The sequence below is a fragment of the Arachis stenosperma genome, chromosome 1 (genome assembly GCF_014773155.1).
Source record: "Arachis stenosperma cultivar V10309 chromosome 1, arast.V10309.gnm1.PFL2, whole genome shotgun sequence".
NCBI classification, from domain to species: domain Eukaryota; kingdom Viridiplantae; phylum Streptophyta; class Magnoliopsida; order Fabales; family Fabaceae; genus Arachis; species Arachis stenosperma.
In genome coordinates this window covers 10,264,717-10,284,136 of record NC_080377.1, presented here as the reverse complement: position 1 = coordinate 10,284,136, position 19,420 = coordinate 10,264,717, and the positions used below count along the sequence as shown (strand labels likewise).

The 19,420-nt window shown below is 33.0% G+C and overlaps 3 protein-coding genes across 3 annotated transcripts; 2 read left to right on the top strand and 1 right to left on the bottom strand.

Moving 5' to 3' along the window:
* Nucleotides 1-3,366: 3,366 nt before the first annotated feature.
* On the top strand, nucleotides 3,367-9,686 carry LOC130946527 (actin-related protein 2/3 complex subunit 1A-like). The gene is made up of 16 exons (XM_057875332.1): nucleotides 3,367-3,426; nucleotides 3,526-3,635; nucleotides 4,745-4,830; nucleotides 4,982-5,058; nucleotides 5,230-5,324; nucleotides 5,843-5,912; nucleotides 6,228-6,297; nucleotides 6,838-6,911; nucleotides 7,007-7,037; nucleotides 7,576-7,657; nucleotides 8,005-8,093; nucleotides 8,203-8,288; nucleotides 8,523-8,586; nucleotides 8,846-8,952; nucleotides 9,166-9,221; nucleotides 9,342-9,686. Exons 2-16 carry the CDS (start codon nucleotides 3,566-3,568, stop codon nucleotides 9,407-9,409), a joined length of 1,125 nt encoding a protein of 374 aa, XP_057731315.1. The 5' UTR covers nucleotides 3,367-3,426; nucleotides 3,526-3,565; the 3' UTR covers nucleotides 9,410-9,686.
* A 912-nt stretch (nucleotides 9,687-10,598) lies between these two features.
* Nucleotides 10,599-11,522, bottom strand: LOC130975023 (zinc finger protein ZAT3-like). Its single transcript, XM_057899860.1, has one exon. The coding sequence runs from the start codon at nucleotides 11,520-11,522 to the stop codon at nucleotides 10,599-10,601; it is 924 nt and encodes a 307-aa protein (XP_057755843.1).
* Nucleotides 11,523-15,213: 3,691 nt separating this feature from the next.
* On the top strand, nucleotides 15,214-19,279 carry LOC130966275 (citrate synthase 3, peroxisomal). The gene is made up of 14 exons (XM_057891066.1): nucleotides 15,214-15,582; nucleotides 15,727-15,907; nucleotides 16,114-16,199; nucleotides 16,281-16,385; nucleotides 16,493-16,555; nucleotides 16,778-16,887; nucleotides 17,093-17,212; nucleotides 17,360-17,435; nucleotides 17,539-17,612; nucleotides 17,706-17,826; nucleotides 18,070-18,167; nucleotides 18,272-18,395; nucleotides 18,659-18,790; nucleotides 18,903-19,279. Exons 1-13 carry the CDS (start codon nucleotides 15,325-15,327, stop codon nucleotides 18,788-18,790), a joined length of 1,548 nt encoding a protein of 515 aa, XP_057747049.1. The 5' UTR covers nucleotides 15,214-15,324; the 3' UTR covers nucleotides 18,903-19,279.
* Nucleotides 19,280-19,420: the final 141 nt, after the last annotated feature.

The following is a 19,420-nucleotide window of genomic DNA, read 5'->3' as shown; positions in this document are numbered from 1 at the left end:
CATTTGCTATTCTTTGTAAATGTATAATCTTTTGAACTTCTAGTTCACATTGCCCTGATCGAGGATCTAAATGTATCAACGATGATGCATTCTAATTAAGTTCCTTTTCAGGAAGCTTATTCTCTCCCCCTAATATTAGAAATTTTGATTCGTCAAAATGACAATCCGCAAATCGGGCTTTAAATACATCCCCCGTTTGTATCTCAATATACTTTATTATAGAGGGAGAATCATATCCAATATATACCCCCAATTGTCTTTGGATCCTATTTTGGTGCGATTAGATTGTGCAATGGGAACATATATCGCACACCCGAATATTCTTAAATGGAAAACATTTGGCTGCTGGCCAAAAGCTAATTGCATAGGAGAGAACTGATGGTAACTCGTTGGCCTCAATCGAATAAGTGCTGCGACATGTAAAATAGCATGCCCCTAAACCGAAGTTGGGAGATTTGTTCTCATAAGTAAGGGTCTAGCAATTAATTGGAGTTTAATAAGTGATTCTGCTAACCCATTTTGTGTGTGAACATGAGCTACGGGATGTTCAACACTTATTCCATTAGACATATAATAGGCATCAAAAGTTTGGGAAGTAAATTCACCAGCATTATCAAGACGAATTGCTTTGATTGGATTTTCTAGAAATTGTGCTTTTAATCGAATAATTTGAGCCAGTAATCTCGCAAATTTCAGGTTGCGAGAAGATAATAAGCACACATGTGACCATCTCGAAGATGTGTCTATTAGGACCATAAAATATCTAAAAGATCCACATGGTGGATGAATAGGTTCACATATATCGCCTTGAATCCTTTCTAGGAATTCAGGAGATTCAAATCCAATCTTTACTGGTGATGGCCTTAAAATTAACTTTCCTTGAAAACATGCAACATAACAAAATTCACTGGATTTAAGAAACTTCTAGTTCTTTAGTGAATGTCCATGGGAGTTTTCAATAATTCTCCGTATCATGGTTGTTCTCGGATGACCCAATCGATCGTGCCAAGTTATGAATTCATTTGGGCCAGTAAACTTCTGGTATACAATGACATGTGATTCAATCAACTAATCTTGGTATAATATAATCCAAATGAAAATAAAGCTAATTTTTCTAATATAACATTTTTATTTGAATCATGAGTTGTGATACATAAGTACTCATCACCTCCCTCATTCATAGTCTAATATGATATCCATTTCGGCGAATATCTTTGAAACTCAATAAGTTCCTTAGAAACTTAGTAGACAATAGTGCATTATTTATTATGAATTTTTTTCTTTCAGGAAACAAAATTATAATTCTTCCGGAACCTTCTATCACATTGCCTGAGCCAATAATAATATTAACATATTCTTCTTTTGGCACAAGATGGGTAAAATATATATAACTTTTGAGAATGGTATGCGAACTTGCACTATCCGCAAGGCATACATTTTCATTATATATCATTGCCATTTTCTTCAAAGACAAATAATAATAATAATAAGATGAGTAGTAGTACATGCACAGTTAAATTGACACATTAATATTTCATTATTTATATACATCATATTTGAAACTTAAATATATAGAAAATAAAACTTAACAATAAGTTTTTTTCATTATTTATTTACATGGGTACTTAACAATTTCACATATTAAACTATTTCATCATTGATCAAATGACCAATATTTCCTTCAGGGTCCTCAAAGAAATCAGATACATCATAATGAGTGGTGGAATTTTTAACAACATCATTTAGAACGAAATTCGTCTCCTTTCCTTTGTCGTCTTTTTTCAAAGATGCTTGATAAAAATCGACTAGATGCCTTGGAGTACGACAGGTACGCGACCAACGGCCCTTTCCACCACAACGGAAACACTTATCCTCTGTTGATTTATTTTGTCTAATATTTCTTTCTTTATCTCACTTCTGGTGATATCATTTCTTGTGAACATAATTCCTTTTCCTTCCATAATTTTTCTTGATACCAAAACTTTGTCATTTACCTCTTCTGGGATAATGACTTGCTACATTTGCTTCAGAAAATGGGGCGGCGCCAGTTGGCCGCGTTTCATGATTTCTTAAGAGTAACAAGAAGGCAAGAAATTAGCTCATAATATTTTTTTAAATCCTTTTTCTCGATACTGCTACTGCAGGAACACATTCGAGGCATGCAAGTGTGTTCATTCATATTGGGTTTGAGAAAGTATCACCGTCTTTTAATGATTGTACATTTTCTAAAGATCTTTTCAAAGATCTGCAGGATCTTTTAATGTGAGATATTCATTTTTCAATCCTTCGTCAAGATGACGACGAAGAAAAATCACGGCTTTGGCTTTATCCTTCTGTGATGCATTATTTTCAACCTTAATGGTATTTCCAAGATCCATTGAATCAAGATGGATTTCAGCATCTAGTATCCATAATAAATAGTTGTTTCCAGATATATCAAGAGCATTGAATTTAAGATTAGAGAGTTTCGACATAATAAAAATTTGTTACCTGAGTCTTCCTAAAAATTTGATTAGAGTCTCGTGCTGATAACGTGTTGTGAAATAAATAACTAAGGAAGATATAATAAAAAGGGTAAATAAAAAATTCTAATATTAATATTCAGCACAATTAATTGTCTCAATATAATAGAAATAATATATATAGTAAATTATATAAAATAGAAAGAGAAGAATGTGTGGCAATATAAAAGAGAGAAAGAATTGTTATTGATTTTTCTTGTGTTCCTATTATCACAAATTCTTGCCGTATTTATATTTGTTCAAATTCTCCTTTTCAAATTACATTAATATAAAGTCTATTATAAAAAAATAAAGTACTACTCATAATTAATATTGCACCACCCAAAATTAACTTGATTGAAAAAATAGACATTCATACTTATTATAACGTGATTTAGTTTGTCACAAATTAGAGGACTAGTATTGACTTAAATTAGAGGATCAAATTTAAATTAATCCATGACTAAATTTAAATTTATCAAGATCGGACGAACGCATAACTTTACAAAACCAAACCTCAAATTTAATTTACAATACTGAAAATTCAATATATTTATCATCTAATTTTGAATTCACTAAGTTCCACATCGAATCCTAAATTTTCTCTCTCACAATTTTGAATCTCCCATTTATGAATTGTAATTAAAAAAAATTATCTCTATATTCATAAAAAACACACTAATAATTCATAACAATGCATAACACTTAATAGAAATCCATTACCAAAAATTAGCCGCAACGATCCCCAAACTAAATTTTTCTTGCGGGAAAAGAAGTACTGTAAATATAAATAAAAATTATTAACTGTGGAAATTTTATAAGAAACAAGAGACACAGTCCCTATTTTCAGTGGAATAGACAAAAATATTGAAAATGATAATGATGATGAATTGACGACAAAAACAGTGCCAAACAAACCCTTTCGGTGTGTCACTTTCATCTTCGTTCTCACGCCAAGAAGCACTTCAGTGTTTTCTCTGTAGCATAGCATCTCAACCAATCTCTCCTTTCTTCTCAATTTCAGATCTCAATTCTCTCTCCCTCTCTTCAGCTCAGCACAGAAAATGGCGGTTACCGCGGTTCACCAACTAGCACAATGCATCACTTGCCACGCTTGGAGCGCCGATCGATCCAGTAACTCTCTCTGTCTATCTCTATGCTCTGTTTCTCTTTTCTCTTTTTTTTTTTTTGGTTCACGATCGGAATTAACGCGATTTAGAGCTTCTGTGTGTGTTCTTTTCGTGTTCAACGAAAATTTATTCCACGGAAAATATAAGGTAGTTTGTTAATTTGTTTCTAGGTCTTGGATTGGCGGAGTTTTATAGTTTTGTAAATGGATTCTGACTCGATCTGATATTTGATTTTGTTCTTCGTTTCCGTTGTAATCCAATGAAGTATCAACGTGTTTGGTGGCGGAGATGAAAATATCTCATGTTTCAGCTATCAAATCGTTTTGCTTTTGTAGCGATTAGATCCTTAAAGCTTGGGAAAAAATGTTTAAAGAGTGATTAATTGTGGAGAATGATTGATAAGTAGCTTTTTTTTTTTTTTTCATGTTGACATCACATTTCTGTTTGAACAAGATTATGTTTGCCGGCTTATTTGAATTTTGAACAACTTAGTGTGCTTTCTAATTTTAGAGAATAGTGTTTTATATATATAATGGAAGTGAGTTGAACTATTGTAGAAGGAATCTAGGATGTATAGAATTGAGCCCCATAGGTTTAAAAAAATGGTACCAAAACTGGAAGCTCTAGACCTAGGGCAATACGTGGGTAAATAATGGATACATGTAGTGTGCGGAGTGAAATATGTTGCTTTGATATATGAAGATATTTGGAGGAGGAGGAAAAATAAGAAAGTTCAAGTTTCCTTCATGTTGTTTAGATGTTTGAGATCATCCTAATCTGTGTTACTTGGAGTTTTGGATAACAACATGATAGCCCTTAAGTTTTTTTTACTGTCATTATTTTAGACACTCATGGATAGATTATGTTTTGGAAAAATATTTTTCCCAACATAACCATGGCAAATGCACTTTACCTTGCCCCTCCACTAAAATCAACAGTATTTTCTGTTATCAAACACCAGTTTTGTGGCAACACAAGGCTAATACAGAAAGGCCTTTATGATAGCCATCCCTTACCCTTCCCTGCCATTGCTTCCAGTCATACATATCTTGGTCATAATTTGCTGCTTCATGAATTCTTAATATATAATAATATATTAATATACTTTTGTAGTGGTTGCATTATGTCCAAACAACAGTGAAGTTCACATCTATAGATTGGTTGAAGACAAATGGGAAAAGGTGCATGTTCTCCAAAAGGTACCCTGCTAATATTCTTTCTCTGCTTAATTGAAATGATTTTGGTACTGATTTTATACTCTCCTTCTGTATGTCAGCATAGTTAGGTGAGACCTAGTTGGCTAGGGACTTTATAAATAGTTTCTGAGGAATTTGTTGCTTTTTTTTACAGCATGACCAGATAATATCTGGGATAGACTGGGGCGCGAGATCAAATAAAATAGTTACTGCCTCCCATGATCGGAATTCGTGAGTGTCTGTGTGATCTAGAACAATAGATCTCTCTCTCTCTCTCTCTCTCTCTCTCTCTCTCTCTCTCTCTCTCTCTCTCTCTCTCGGGCTTTCGGACATAATAGATGTCAATTTCCTGTTTTCACTTGCATTGCAACGAATTAAATGCAAACCCTTTGTTCTCTGTAGATATGTCTGGAACCTTGAGAGATCAGAATGGGTGCCCACACTTGTTATCCTTAGGCTAAACCGGGCTGCTCTCTGTGTTCAGTGGAGTCCGAAAGGTATGAAGGATGCTGCCATGTCCTAGTAACTCTCTCAAGTCATGAACTTTACTGAGAGGAAAGAATTATTCAGAAAGTTTTAATTTATGTCTAGAATTAATCATGTTTGTGGTGGCTAAGTCATCTGAAATCTAAATCAAATATAGGTGTTGTTGCTTTTTGCATTTTGTGTAGGACTCAGATCTCTCTATTTCATTGCCTACATTCTGAACAGGTTGACTAGTTGTTTGCACTTATTAGATTTGTTGCAAGATTTTACAATGACTAATTTGTTGCCATAAACTAACGATAGTTAAATCCTGGTCATGTTTTTTCTGGTCCTATTTTATTTTAAGAGCTAAGACTATGGCGTGATGTTAATGTCAGAGGTTTGGTCCTCTACGAGGTCATTTTCCCCTTCTTTAACAAGTGATCACTCCTCCTATATAACATTTCTTCTTGTTTTCCAGAATTATTCCATAGTTTTTGTTTTTCTGGTTCATTTGTTTTTAATGTATGTCTAAGTTCTGTGCTAGCAGAAAACAAGTTTGCAGTGGGAAGTGGAGCCAAAACTGTTTGTATATGCTACTATGAGCAGGAAAACAACTGGTTTGTCCTTGCTTCTTTCATATGTTTTATTTTTCCATGCTTATTTCATCCTGGCAATGTAATGATTATGTTTTTCCATTTTTTCTTTTGGGCATACTTATGACTTTTCCTATCTTATATAAGTGCAACAGTTGCTAGAAGTAGAATCTGACATTGAAAATAGCTTTTCTGCAAATTCTAAACTTGTATGTTTTACGAGGTTAAAAGAATATCAAAATGTATACAAGTCTACCTTATTTAATTATTAGATGCTGCATGCTGTTTTCTGTTCTTATTCTTTATTTTGTTGATTTGTTTCCTCTCTTTTTTCTGCAGGTGGGTCAGCAAACTAATCAGGAAAAGACATGATTCTTCAGTGACAAGTGTCTCTTGGCATCCTGATAATGTTAGCATTCTAACTTTCTTATTCATATGTGTTGAGACTTTCTTGTAATTTTACAATAAATAGAAGCTAGAACGCTTCCTTGTAGGCTTGATAAGCTTGTGGATGCACTTCCTTGCCATTCTGGAAATTCTTTCTAGTGATTAATAAATTATGTTAATGGCTAATAGACAAGAAAACTACTTGTTACTCACAGATTATTATTATTAATCCTCAATATTTCAAACATATAAACTTAATTTATTATGTATTTAGTTTTTAAAATTTTATTTAATTTATTGTTTCATCCAAATAGAGGATGATATAAACCATATTATTCAGTCAGGTTGGTCAAAATGAAGTACTTTGAACTTTATATGTGACAAAAGAGTAACTTGAAAACTCAAGGGTAAAATTATTAGACTATCATTAGCCTAGTTATGTTATATGCAACACTGTTAGCACGTTAGTTTAACAATCGAATGTTAGATCATTGTTTACTGTCTCGTTTAGAAACCTGTTTAAGCCGCATCTTATTTTATTTTATTTTATATTTTGCTGCAGATTCTGGTTGCATCAACATCCACAGATGGAAAATGCCGAATATTTTCCACCTTTATAAAAGGTGTAGATGCAAGGTATGATAACAGAAACTCTGATTATGGTTAACATTCCTATATTTTTTTTCATGCTTATGTTATACTACTCATGTTTACATGATGAATTGGCACAGGGATCCAAAAAAAGAGTCAAGGTTTGGAGAGGTATTCAATACTTAACTCTTATTCCTCATGTGAATTGTTGATAAGCTTCCTCCCCAAAGTCAAGATATCTGTCCTTTCTTTTATTGTTGATGAGGTTCTCAGATTTAGTGCCAACTATGGTATTGACATATTAGGTTCATTGCTTAGGTATTATTATGATGTAGATAGTTGATGATCCTTATTCGCACAAATAGGAAGCTGAATATAGCACTTGTGAACTTAGTGAATAGATGTGACATTAAATTATTTTAATTTCGTATGCATGCTGCAGTACATGAATTTCTTGTGAAGTTCATGATAGTTCATATCCTGTGGATATCCTATTGAGTACTTCTGAGCATTTTGATTTGATCAAATGATTGAATTCTTCTGAAGTTATAAGATCAATTGAGTTTTGGTTTCCTACATATTTTTCTTGTTAATACAATTTTTCTTCCATTGTATAAGTCATAAAAAGAACAAGAAAATAGATGAAGGAAATGGACAGATATGTTGCATTAGTGTGGCCTCCGCTTATACTATATATCTTGTGTAACAGTTAATTGTTCAGCTTGATTTGTCATCATCTTGGACGTTTGGAGTCAAGTGGTCACCAAGTGGAAATACTTTAGCTTACGTAGGTGAGAAGATTCTACTCTCTGGCTTGATATGCTGGCTAACCAGAACTGTTGTTGCCAGTTTTTTATCTTTTAGTTTTGGTTTTTGTTTTTCCAAAGTTAAGGTTGTTCATTGTGAGTTTCGCTCAGGTTTAGTCATTTTCTTCATGCTTTAACAAAGAAGATTGAGAAGCATATACTTGTGTTGTCAAGTTTTCATGGTGCACAAATTTGATTAGTTTATCTTGCCTTATCTGAATTTTCTCAAAAATAATTATTGGGGCCAAACTTCTATCAAAGCCATGCAATTTTATTCATATATCTCTGTTATAATCTTTTGTGACCTTACTGTATTTGTTGCTATTTTGCAGGCCATAATTCTGTGATATATTTTGTTGATGATGTCGGTCCTTCTCCTTTGGCTCAAAATGTTATGTTCCGTGATTTGCCTCTCCGTGATGTGGGTCAGCATCCATTCTTTCTAAAGCATTCTCAAATTTTCAAGATTTTCGCCAATAATTTGCTGATATTTTCTTGAATTGGTGGATCCTTGTATGATATGTTTTCAGGTGTTATTTGTTTCTGAGAAAATGGTGATAGGCGTAGGATATGATTGCATCCCAATGGTCTTTGCTGCAGATGAAAGAGGAATTTGGTATGTGAATGCTCAAATACGGGTTTATAAGATTAGTGTCCAATTTGATTAGGCCAAGTCATTGAGGCTATGTCAACTTGTGTGAAATCTTACTAGAATTAGACATTAGTGGGGTTTTTCGTATATCAATCATGCTGTGAGTGGGAGATGTTGCTGTGTGTTGATTCGTCTTTTTTTATTTTCTATTTTTTTAACTTATATTTTGGTTATTAACTTATTATCACTTTTCTATAGGAGTTTTATCAGGTATCTTGGAGAACGGAAAGCAGTATCATCTGGATCAAGATATGGCTCACAGGTAACTAAGTTTCTTAAAAAGGATTGTCCAATATAGTCGTGAGAAACTGACATATTTTTTTTTATTATTGACTGAATCCCTTGGGTATCATACCGCCTTTTTGGAGCCATATATGAATGCTAAATCAAGTTTTAGATAGATTGGTGTATGGCATTTCTTTGTTGCTATTTTATTTTTCTGTATGCATGTCATTGTCCTTTTTATGTTGTTAACACGAGGTTTGTCTCTCCCTTTTATCTAATTCTGTCTGCTTAATCAGTTTTCTGAAGCATTTGGGAAGTTTTATGGCCAAGCCAAGCTTGGAGTGAGCAATGATGCCGTCGAAACTTCAAGAACACGTGGAGTTGTACACGAAAACTGTATAAAGTATACATCTCCTTCGCGACCTTCTCTTACTTTTGTTTGGTTGGTTATACAATATTATTTTCTTCACGAGACTCTTATTAAAATTTTATGTTGTGGACTTGCTGCTACTCGTTAACCATAATACAATTTAACTAACAGTTAGATTCACGCATCTTATGTATTTATAAACTGTATTAAGTTCGTTGATTAACTGTCGGCTTTCTGGGCTTGTAGTTCTATCATCCCTCTTAGCAGGCAAGGGACACAGATAAGGCGATTCAGCACATCAGGTTTGTGCAATGTGGATGGTCTTCTGAATTTCTTTTCTTCACTCCTTTTATAATTCCATTTGCCAGTTTTGATTCAGCTACATTAGCTAAAGCCCTAAAGCTTGTTCCTCAAAACTGCAGGATTGGATGGAAAAATAGTCATGTGGGATTTGGAAACTGAGCAAGATCTTTTGGAACTTTTAGTATAATTAGTAACTTGTCCAGATTTGGTGCCAAAATATACTAGGTAATTGTCGCGTGCAGCATTATTATATACATACAATGTAGATTAAAGTTTTTTTTTTTTTTGTAATTTTATTTCAATAAAAGAATATCTAGCATTATCATAGCTAATATACGCATGTAGATCTTTGTGAGTGAACTCTGCCAAGACCTTAGATAACAAGAAAGATGAAGGGTTGGGAAAAGGAAGAATGTTATGTGTATTATTTTGTGTATTTTTTTGTATTAAAAATTATTGATAAGAAATGAATAAAATTTTAAAATTATATCATGAAAAGAAGATTACGAAAAATGTATATAAAAGTGATTAAGAAAAGCTTAAACATTTCTATAAATATGATGACAAGATAAAAGACTTCTATTGGTATAAATTTTGTGTGTGTGATACTCAACTTTGTTAATGATGAATGTGGAGATACTCCTTGATAACTCATAATAAGTTAAGTGACTTACCATATATATTTTTCAGTTTTGTCGTTCACTAAAATACCATATCGGAATTAATATATTTTTCTTACAATATACATTATTACATTTAAAGTGAAAATTAGAAAACTGCTATTTCTTTTATAAATGTTCATCGTCTATTTATTTCTCTTAAAATAAAGTTATCACTGACATAAAAAAAATAGTTATCATTTATTTTCTATTATGATAACTTCGGACTCGTGTACTCGCGCATAAGGTAAGAGTAATTTTCAAATTCCAGCTACAACATGGGTTTATTTGTGATCTAAATGTAGAAAATAATTATGTGAATTTATAGACATAACATCCTGAATTATTATCAATTAGTGATAATTGTAGTTCAGTTCGAATGTTAATACATATGTGTTTTACAAAGTGTAAGAATAATGCAGATAAAAGGTAAAATAAGGAGAAGAAATCAATATTGAAACTTGATCAGTATTGTAATAATAAAAGAGAATTAAGGAATGGATATATATATAGTGAGGAACATTAAGCAGCGCACCGGTTAGCACTACATCAATTGTGTATGTGACTATGAATTAATAAGGTCAATTAGCTAAGTATTTTTTCTTTTTCCAAAGTCAATTAGCTAAGTATAGAAGATATATAACCTAAGATACACACAGCTGAAAAATAGGAAATTAAAATAATTAAGAATAGGAAATGAGGCAGGGTAGGCTAAAATTAAAGACCCAACCTCAAATCCAGAGTGAGTGTTGAAGAAGAGCAATGGTAGTAGTGTTGATCAATAGGAGCAGGCAAATTGAGGTCAACAGGGAGTAGTGTTGACGTTGACCCATCAGTCTCATCAATCTCAGCTTTCTCCCAATGACACCTCTTGTGTCCACCAAGAGCCTGGCCACTGGGGAACACCCTGAGGCATATGCTACACTGGTGGCTGGCGATGCCATCGCCGTCGCCGTGGTCAGCATGCGCGAGGAGGTTAATGTTTAGTAGATGATCCTCGGTGGTGGTCCGAGTAATGGCAAAGCAGCCCTTGACGTTCTTGTGACTTGCTCTGTGCCCTCCCAGTGCTTGATGAGATCCAAACACTCTCTTGCAACTGGAGCACTCAAATTCTTTGTAATGATAAGAATCTCCACATTCCACTATCTTCACTTCATTAGCCTCATCATTTTTAACCGTCTCCCTCCCACTGTTCGCTAGCAGCAGGAGACACGTGGCAACCTCGTGATCCTCCAGGGTGTCGCCGCTCGTGTCTTCTTGTACTAGTGGTTGTGGGATGAGGTTCCGAGGAGGATTTATGCCTCGCCACGGCCGCTCAGGGTGGCACCGCATGTGGCCATAGAGAGCCTTCCATGACCAGAATTTCTTGCCGCACTGAGTGCATGGACGCGTGATCTTCGGCGCCTCCTCCGAGTCTCGCTTCTTGTTACTTTTCACTCCTTCTTCTTCCATTATGCTTATCAGTTTAGCGCTCTTCTTTCTAGGTTTACGGCACCGAGTAAGAGATGATGATGATGAAGAAGACGACGAAGGTGCAAACTCAACACCGACACTTCCAACCGCAACCATCAAGCATGAATGATTTGAGTCCAGAGAACCTGAATCGGCTGCGAAGGAGGAGTAGTTGTTAATGTCGTTCATTGCCTGGGATTCGCAAATAGCAGTTGTTGCAGTTATATTGCATTTGTTATTGTGGGTATGTATATATATATGCAGTAGCAGGAAAGCACCACCTTTGAATTTTCAAGTATCGACAATGCAAAAGGCATGTGTTGAATACAAACCCACTCGTCCCTGGCGGTTACTGGCAGTTACTATACCTCTCTCACACTTTGAATTGGCAGTTTCTTCCTAGTTTCATTATTTCGTCTCCTTTTTTCGATGCACGTGTGTAAAATATTTTAGTACAATTACATTTGTTTTTTTGACATAATCATTCATACTATTAATGTAAAAAAATAATTATTTTTATATTATGTAATTAGATGTATGTGGAAAATTATTTTAACAATACATTAAAATTAGATTCTTGATTTTAGAAGAAAAATACCACTATAAGTTTTTTATTATTTCAAAAGAAATTTAGATAAAGTTGGTAATTGATCATGAGATGTTATTTTAACAGTAATGTTATAATCAGAATTTAGTTACAATATAAAATAATTTAATATAAAAATTTAATCATGTATTGCAATATTATGATTTTTAAAAGTAACAAATATTCAAATTTATTATTTAAAAATTTATCTAAAGACATGAATTTCATTTAGATAACTATTATATATCATCAAAACAAAACTCATGTAATAATATATACAATTTGAAAGGTGAAAACTCATATTTGAAATTGATATTTAAAAATTATTAGTTGAATTTATAAATTTAACTAAATTATCATCTAAATATTTTTAATTATTAACTTTATATAAAAATAATTGTACGTGAATCTTCATTTTTTTTAAATTATAATCAATCACTCAATTATATATAATTTATGGCTTTAATTATTATATATTGATTGTCTAAGAGTTTTAAGCTACTATAATTAAATCATTTATATAGCCATGTTATGATCATTGTTAAAGATTTAGGGGTTGCATATGGTAAGGAGTTAGATAGAACAACTGAATTTTTTTTGGATGCCTTTTTTGATGGAAAGCTATAATTTGGTGACACTGATGGCAGCAACAACAACAACATTATAGCAATTTGATGCTCAGTATAATGGTGAAATAGCAATTAAGATTCTTCATCAGAAATTCTCTGTCTTCTTTGAAAAGACACCGGCAGTGCTTACAGGGGCGGAGTCAGGTGGTAGGAAAGGGGGCATGACCCCCTTAATTTTAATTTTTTATATGTAAATTATATGTAAATTTTAGTTTAGTCCCTTCTTAAAATTTTATTTTAGTCTTAGTTTATTGTATAAATATTTTTTGTCTTTCTCTAATATTTTGTCTAACTCCGTCTCTTGACTATTTATATATGTCCAACTGTTCCTTCTTGGCGAGCTTTTAGTTTTATGACTCCATCATGCACAAGTGCACTTGGATTTAGCTGAATTGTCTCACCTCTTCCTTTTATTAATTATTATTATTATTATTATTATTATTATTATTATTAATTGCAGCAGGGCAGCATCAACAACATATAACAATCTTCGATAGGGCAAATGTAGTCATCAAGTGGATCAAAGCATGGAATTGTGAATCCACCATGAGGTTAGATAATACCATATATGATATATCTATATTTTTTAGAAATCCCTTACCTCTGTAGTTTTTATATGTACTCCAACAATCAACTATTAAATTAATTCTTGTACATTTTGGATAAATATCTATATTATATAATTTATTTCTAATATATATTTTATACAAATAATTAATTTAATAATTAATTATTGTAAACATGTATTTTTAAGTACATGATATATTTAATATTAGTGAAAAGTTTTAAGTATTTTTATTTAATAAATATAAAATAATATATTAAAAATTTAAATTTTTTATATTTTTAATAACAATTTTCTTATTTTATAACCTTCATATGTGCTTTAAGGGTATGATAAACTCTTAATTATTTATAGAATAAAAGTTTACATTCAAGTCATAACTCTAACAAAGTTAGATTAAATATTTTAAATTTACGCGCGCATATTTTATTATCGTTGCTTCTACATTCAAGTCATAATTCTAACTAAATCCAACCAAATATTTTAAATTCACGTGTGTACATTTCACTGTCTTCGCTTCTTCTTTGTTTTTTCATCATCACTAACAATACCAATATTTTACTAACATCTTTATTAATTCTAATTTCCTCTGGTGTCATCATTAAATAATTTTGGTTTATTTTTCAGTTTATTTGAGGTTCATTTGGATCTAAAAATGAATTCGATTTTGTTGGCGATTGAGTCTTTTTTATTGCTTGTTCAAATCCAAACAAATTTTGATTCATTTGTGAATTAATTGAGGTTCACTTGATGCTGCTGATAAATATTGATCAAAATTTTTATTGCTTTAGGTAATTTCAGTTCATTTTTTAGTTTAATTGAAGTTCATTTGAATCCATAGATGAATTCGATGTGTTTTTATTGATGATTTTATTTTTTAACTGCTTGTTTAAATCCTGAACTAATTTTGATTCATTTGTGTGTTAATTGAGGTTCACTAGATGCTGCTGATAAGTATTGATCAAATTTTTTATTCTTTAAGTAATTTCGGTTCATTTTTTAACTTAATTGAGGTTTATTTGGATCTAAAAATGAATTCGATCTTTTTGGCAACTTGTTCAAATTTGAACTAATTGAGATTCACTTTATTTTTTTTAATTCTATTGAGGTTCACTTTATGCTGATAAATATTGACCAAATTTTTAGCAAAGAAGAATGAAATTATTCATTATCACTTTATTCCATTGCATTATATTTCATTTCATTCCATTCAATTTGTCTTAAAAGTCATCCCAATCTTTAAGACAAATTGTTTATTGACAACACACTTGGACGACAAATGAATCAAAATATCATTATAATAACACCATTGTATAATAACAAATGAACCGAAAATTATGCATTCTATAAACTCAGAAATTCCTGTAATTTCGGTGCATTTTTGAGTTAATTGTATCGCAATCATTATGTAAATCTAGTGTATTTGGTCTCATTGTCCTATACAATTCAAAAATTTTCTTTCTTTTTCTCATCTTTTGATTAGTCTTTTTTTTGTCATTTTTTTTTTCTTCATCTTCTCCTTATTTTATTTTTTTTAATTTTTCTTGATTTACTCTCTTGAAAAGAATAAAATAAAAAATATCAAACAAAAAAAGAATAAATAAATAACTGTAATAACATGAAAAAGAAGAGGAGAAAAAATAAAAATAAAACGCAACAAGACATGTATACACATTGCTTATAATAAAATTTTTTGTTAGATTTAGACAAATTTAATTAGACTTAGATTGTCAAAAATATTTGGATGTATAGGAATTCTTATTTATATATTCGTATTATAGTTGTAATTTTTTCACAACACTTGAAGGGTCCCAGAGAATCAAATGAAACCATGGGGTTTCAAAAGTCAAAACCATGTCATTTTGGTGAGAAATGAGAATCATGCACTACCATCAGCTAATACCAGAATTCAAAACTTTTAACAGCAAGTGATAAACTGCGAAGTGGAGTTTAATAAGTATTAATAATAACTAGATTCTTAAAATTTCCTCCATTATTATTATAACCCCAAAAATTGGAACAGATATAGTAACATGCGGCATGACAAAAATGATCCATATGCCATGGCACACTCTTCTACGTAACTCTCAATCCAATCATCATCTTCTTCATATTTTTATTCTTCCTTCCACACTCTTCTCTTCTCACCCAATCCACTCTCTCCCTCTCTCTCATCATTTTTTTGCTTGCACTTCACAAAATTCGATCATAATGTCTGCCACCACCTTCACCTCCGAATCATCGCATGTCCACGTGGCACGTGACCGTTTGGCCACTCTCACCGCTCACCTCCTTCCTTCCTCTGACTCTACCGCCTCCGAGGACCACCTCCAGCCACTCCAGCTGTCTGCTCCGGCGACGGCGACGAGCCTGAAGGGGACACTGACGGTGGTGGACGAGAGGACTGGTAAGAAGTACTATATTCCGGTGTCTCCCGAAGGCGCCGTCAAAGCCACCGACTTCAAGAAGGTACCATTATCCCTGCAATCAAAACTCCGATTTTGAACAAGTGTTAGTAACTATGGCTAATTCTCCCGCCAAAACTGAGAACGAAGGAGGAAGTGGAAGTTGTTTTTGTAATATTAATTAAATTATTTATTTATTTAATTGCAGATATCGATTGGAAAGAATGACAAGGGATTGAAACTTTATGACCCTGGCTATTTGAACACTGCACCTGTTAGATCAACTATTTCTTATATTGATGGTGATGAAGGAATCCTTAGATATAGAGGCTATCCTATTGAGGAATTGGCACAGAAAAGCACATACATGGAAGTAGCCTACCTCATAAGTAAGTTTGAGATCCAGCCAACTGTGTAGAGTAATTTGAGATGTGTAACTGATTTTTATCCGGTTATGGAGTTTTCCTAAGTTGCAATAGTATCCGTATAGTATTATTCACTGTATTATGTATACTCTTGACGTATACGATACTATTCATGAAAACTTTTTTCGTCAAATTTATTTCTCTCATAAGGTTGATTCATGTGTCTCTAGTGTATGGAAATTTACCTTCTGAAAATCAGTTATTGGATTGGGAGTTCGCTGTATCTCAGCATTCAGCTGTACCGCAGGGAGTTTTGGTGAGCCTTCTGGTTTTTCTATTAATGCAAGATTCTAGATTTTAGATTTGTAAACAACTGATTCCGCTTTTGTTTTTGTAGGATATCATACATTCAATGCCACATGATGCTCATCCTATGGGTGTGCTTGTTAATGCCATGAGTGCTCTATCTGTTCATCATCCTGATGCTAATCCTGCACTCAGAGTAAGTAACACAAAACAAAAACAGTTTCCCAACTTTTCAGCTTTTCAACATTTTTTCATCTAGCTCTGATCATTTCTTTTAAAACCCTTTATCATACTTCAATGCAGGGTCTTGATGTTTACAACTCAAAGCAAGTCAGAGATAAACAAATAGCTCGGATTATCGGAAAGGTTTGGTTTCTCCATTCTCTCTATTTTTTTTTCAGTATCTGCAGTTTGTAGCTTTTACTTATGTGTGCTGAATTAGTCATTGATTTATTCTGAATGCTACCTGCCCTTGCTAAGTTTGTTTCCTCTGAAGTTCTTGTGTAGCATTCATGTAATTCTATACTTATTATTTGGAATTTATCTTATTACCTCTTTGGCAATATCATTTTCCCTTTCTCAATGCAGATAACAACAATTGCTGCAGCAATTTATCTCAGAATGGCGGGACGGCCACCTGTGCTTCCATCCAATCAACTTTCTTACACAGAGAACTTCCTATACATGCTTGATTCTCTGTATGTCTAACTGTTGTTTCTGTCAGATGATTTGGAACTGCGTTATTTTCGGTTTATTTTCCTTTGTGATCTCATTATTTAAACAGGATTGTCATTTATTCTTGATGATAGAATGGTAGTAACATACTAGCTGATTTTTGTTATGCTGAAGCTATATCAGCATCGGGTATGACTAAAACAAAATGTTCAATGTGTTTAACTTCAGAGGCAACCGCTCATATAAACCGAATCCCCGGCTAAGTCGTGCACTGGATATTATTTTCATCCTGCATGCTGAACATGAAATGAATTGTTCCACATCCGCTGTTCGGCATCTTGCATCAAGGTAGACATATTCCTACTTCAGCTGATACTCCTGCTATTACACCATATCGAATGAGCTTTCACACTGGATAGAACTTTTCTGAATAGTGATCTTTCCGCAAAAGAAATCATGCTGTTCTATATTGCTTAATGATTACCTTATTTGCAGTGGTGTTGATGTATACACTGCTGTTGCTGGTGCTGTTGGAGCTCTATATGGACCTCTTCATGGTGGAGCTAATGAGGTAATATAACTGATTGATGAGATTTCATGATCATTTTTATTTAGCATGTTTCTTATTTGGGAAAAAAATGAGGTTATCATATATGAATTGACATTTGATGCAGGCTGTTCTTAAAATGCTGAGTGAAATTGGAACTGTTGACAAAATTCCAGAGTTCATTGAGGGTGTTAAAGCAAAGTGTGTATTATTATTAGTATTATTTTAAAGATCTTCTTTTTCTTGTATAACTTTTGTGCCTTCTACTTTGTGTTTTGGATGCTATTCCTCCAGGAAGCGAAAGCTTAGTGGTTTTGGACATCGTGTTTACAAAAACTATGATCCCAGAGCAAAGGTCCTAAAGAGACTAGCAGAGGAAGTGTTTTCCATTGTTGGCCGGGATCCTCTTATTGAGGTGTTCATCTTTCAATCTCTTACTCCATCTATTTGCCGTCTATTTTATTATTCTTTGAGCAGGAGATGGTTTGATCAGGGGATATTAATACAATATCAAATTCTACATTTCGAAGATTTTGCTGCAAACTATTCTAGCTGTTTGTATCTGTATCTGAATGTTATTCAAATTTAAAGCACTTCAAAAGGTTTCAATCTAAAATCAAAACTTATTAATACAATATACAATTTTTTGATTGTGCAGGTTGCAGTTGCCTTGGAGAAGGTTGCACTATCTGATGAATTTTTCATCAGAAGAAAGCTATATCCAAACGTTGACTTCTACTCTGGACTAATTTATAGGTAAAGCTATATTACACCAGGTTTTTCTTTCTAGGGAGCATAAGATAAGGTTATCCCTCCTAATATATGTTACTAGGCTTTAGCTAATGCCTTTATGTGATCAGGGCCATGGGGTTTCCACCTGAGTACTTCACTATTTTATTTGCTATCCCTCGAATGGCTGGTTACTTGGCGCATTGGCGAGAGTCTTTGGATGATCCTGATACGAAGATTATGAGGCCTCAACAGGTTGTTTACTTTCTTCAACTCATTTCTCCAGTTATGGTTTTCTTAGACATTGAGATATTTAAAATATAGCACAACCACGGTTGAGGGTAAGAATCAAATTGGCCTAGTTGTTAGTATCCCATTACTCCATTAGTATATGAATTAGTTTCTTCTACGTTTTCTATCATCTCTGATTACCAATACTAACAGTGATATCTGTTGTGGATGATTTTGGATTTCCCCTAGTGTTCCCCTAATGTCACCTTAATCTATTTCATGTCCAGGTTTATGTTGGGGAATGGCTGAGGCATTATGCACCAATCAAAGAAAGAACAGAATCAAGTAACACTGACAAGCTTGGCCAGTTGACCGTATCGAATGCCTCAAAGCGGCGGCTCGCTGGAACTGGGATATAGGTAATATATATAGTTTTGCTAATGACATTGCCAATATATGATTTTCACTCCCTTTGTTCCAATATATGTCTGTTAAGTTCTAAGAAAGTATGTTTTATTGTTTTCTGTACAGTTATATTTAAAACAGAGGGAGTAATTCTTAAAGGTTCCAAAGTCTTTTATGGCTTATATTGCCTAAGTTTTACTATGGCTAAAGCAGAATGAGGCAAGAGACCTCAGGAGGATGTATCTTCATAAATAATGCGGCCAGTTTTGTATTCTATTCTAGTAGCAGAATAATGATAGCAGGATTTGCAGTTCCAGAGGGATCAATCAATATATGCCAAGTAACATCTGTGGATGGAATGAAATCAAACTAGTTAATATTCTTGGTTTTGTGATCATTTTATTTTACATTATTGGTGATATAAAGAAGTTCCATTGGATTTTATTTTATTTACTTTTTCATTTATTATATCCTACTAGATTTGCCATTTTTTCCTAATTAGTGCCGTTATAGAATTTGTCTAAGACACTTAAGTAATAAATAAATAATAGTAAAAAGATAAATCCTTTAATTTTTTGAATGCATTTCACAACTGCTCAAGACGCTTGTTAGTATTTTGTTTTCATTTTATCATTTAATTTCAA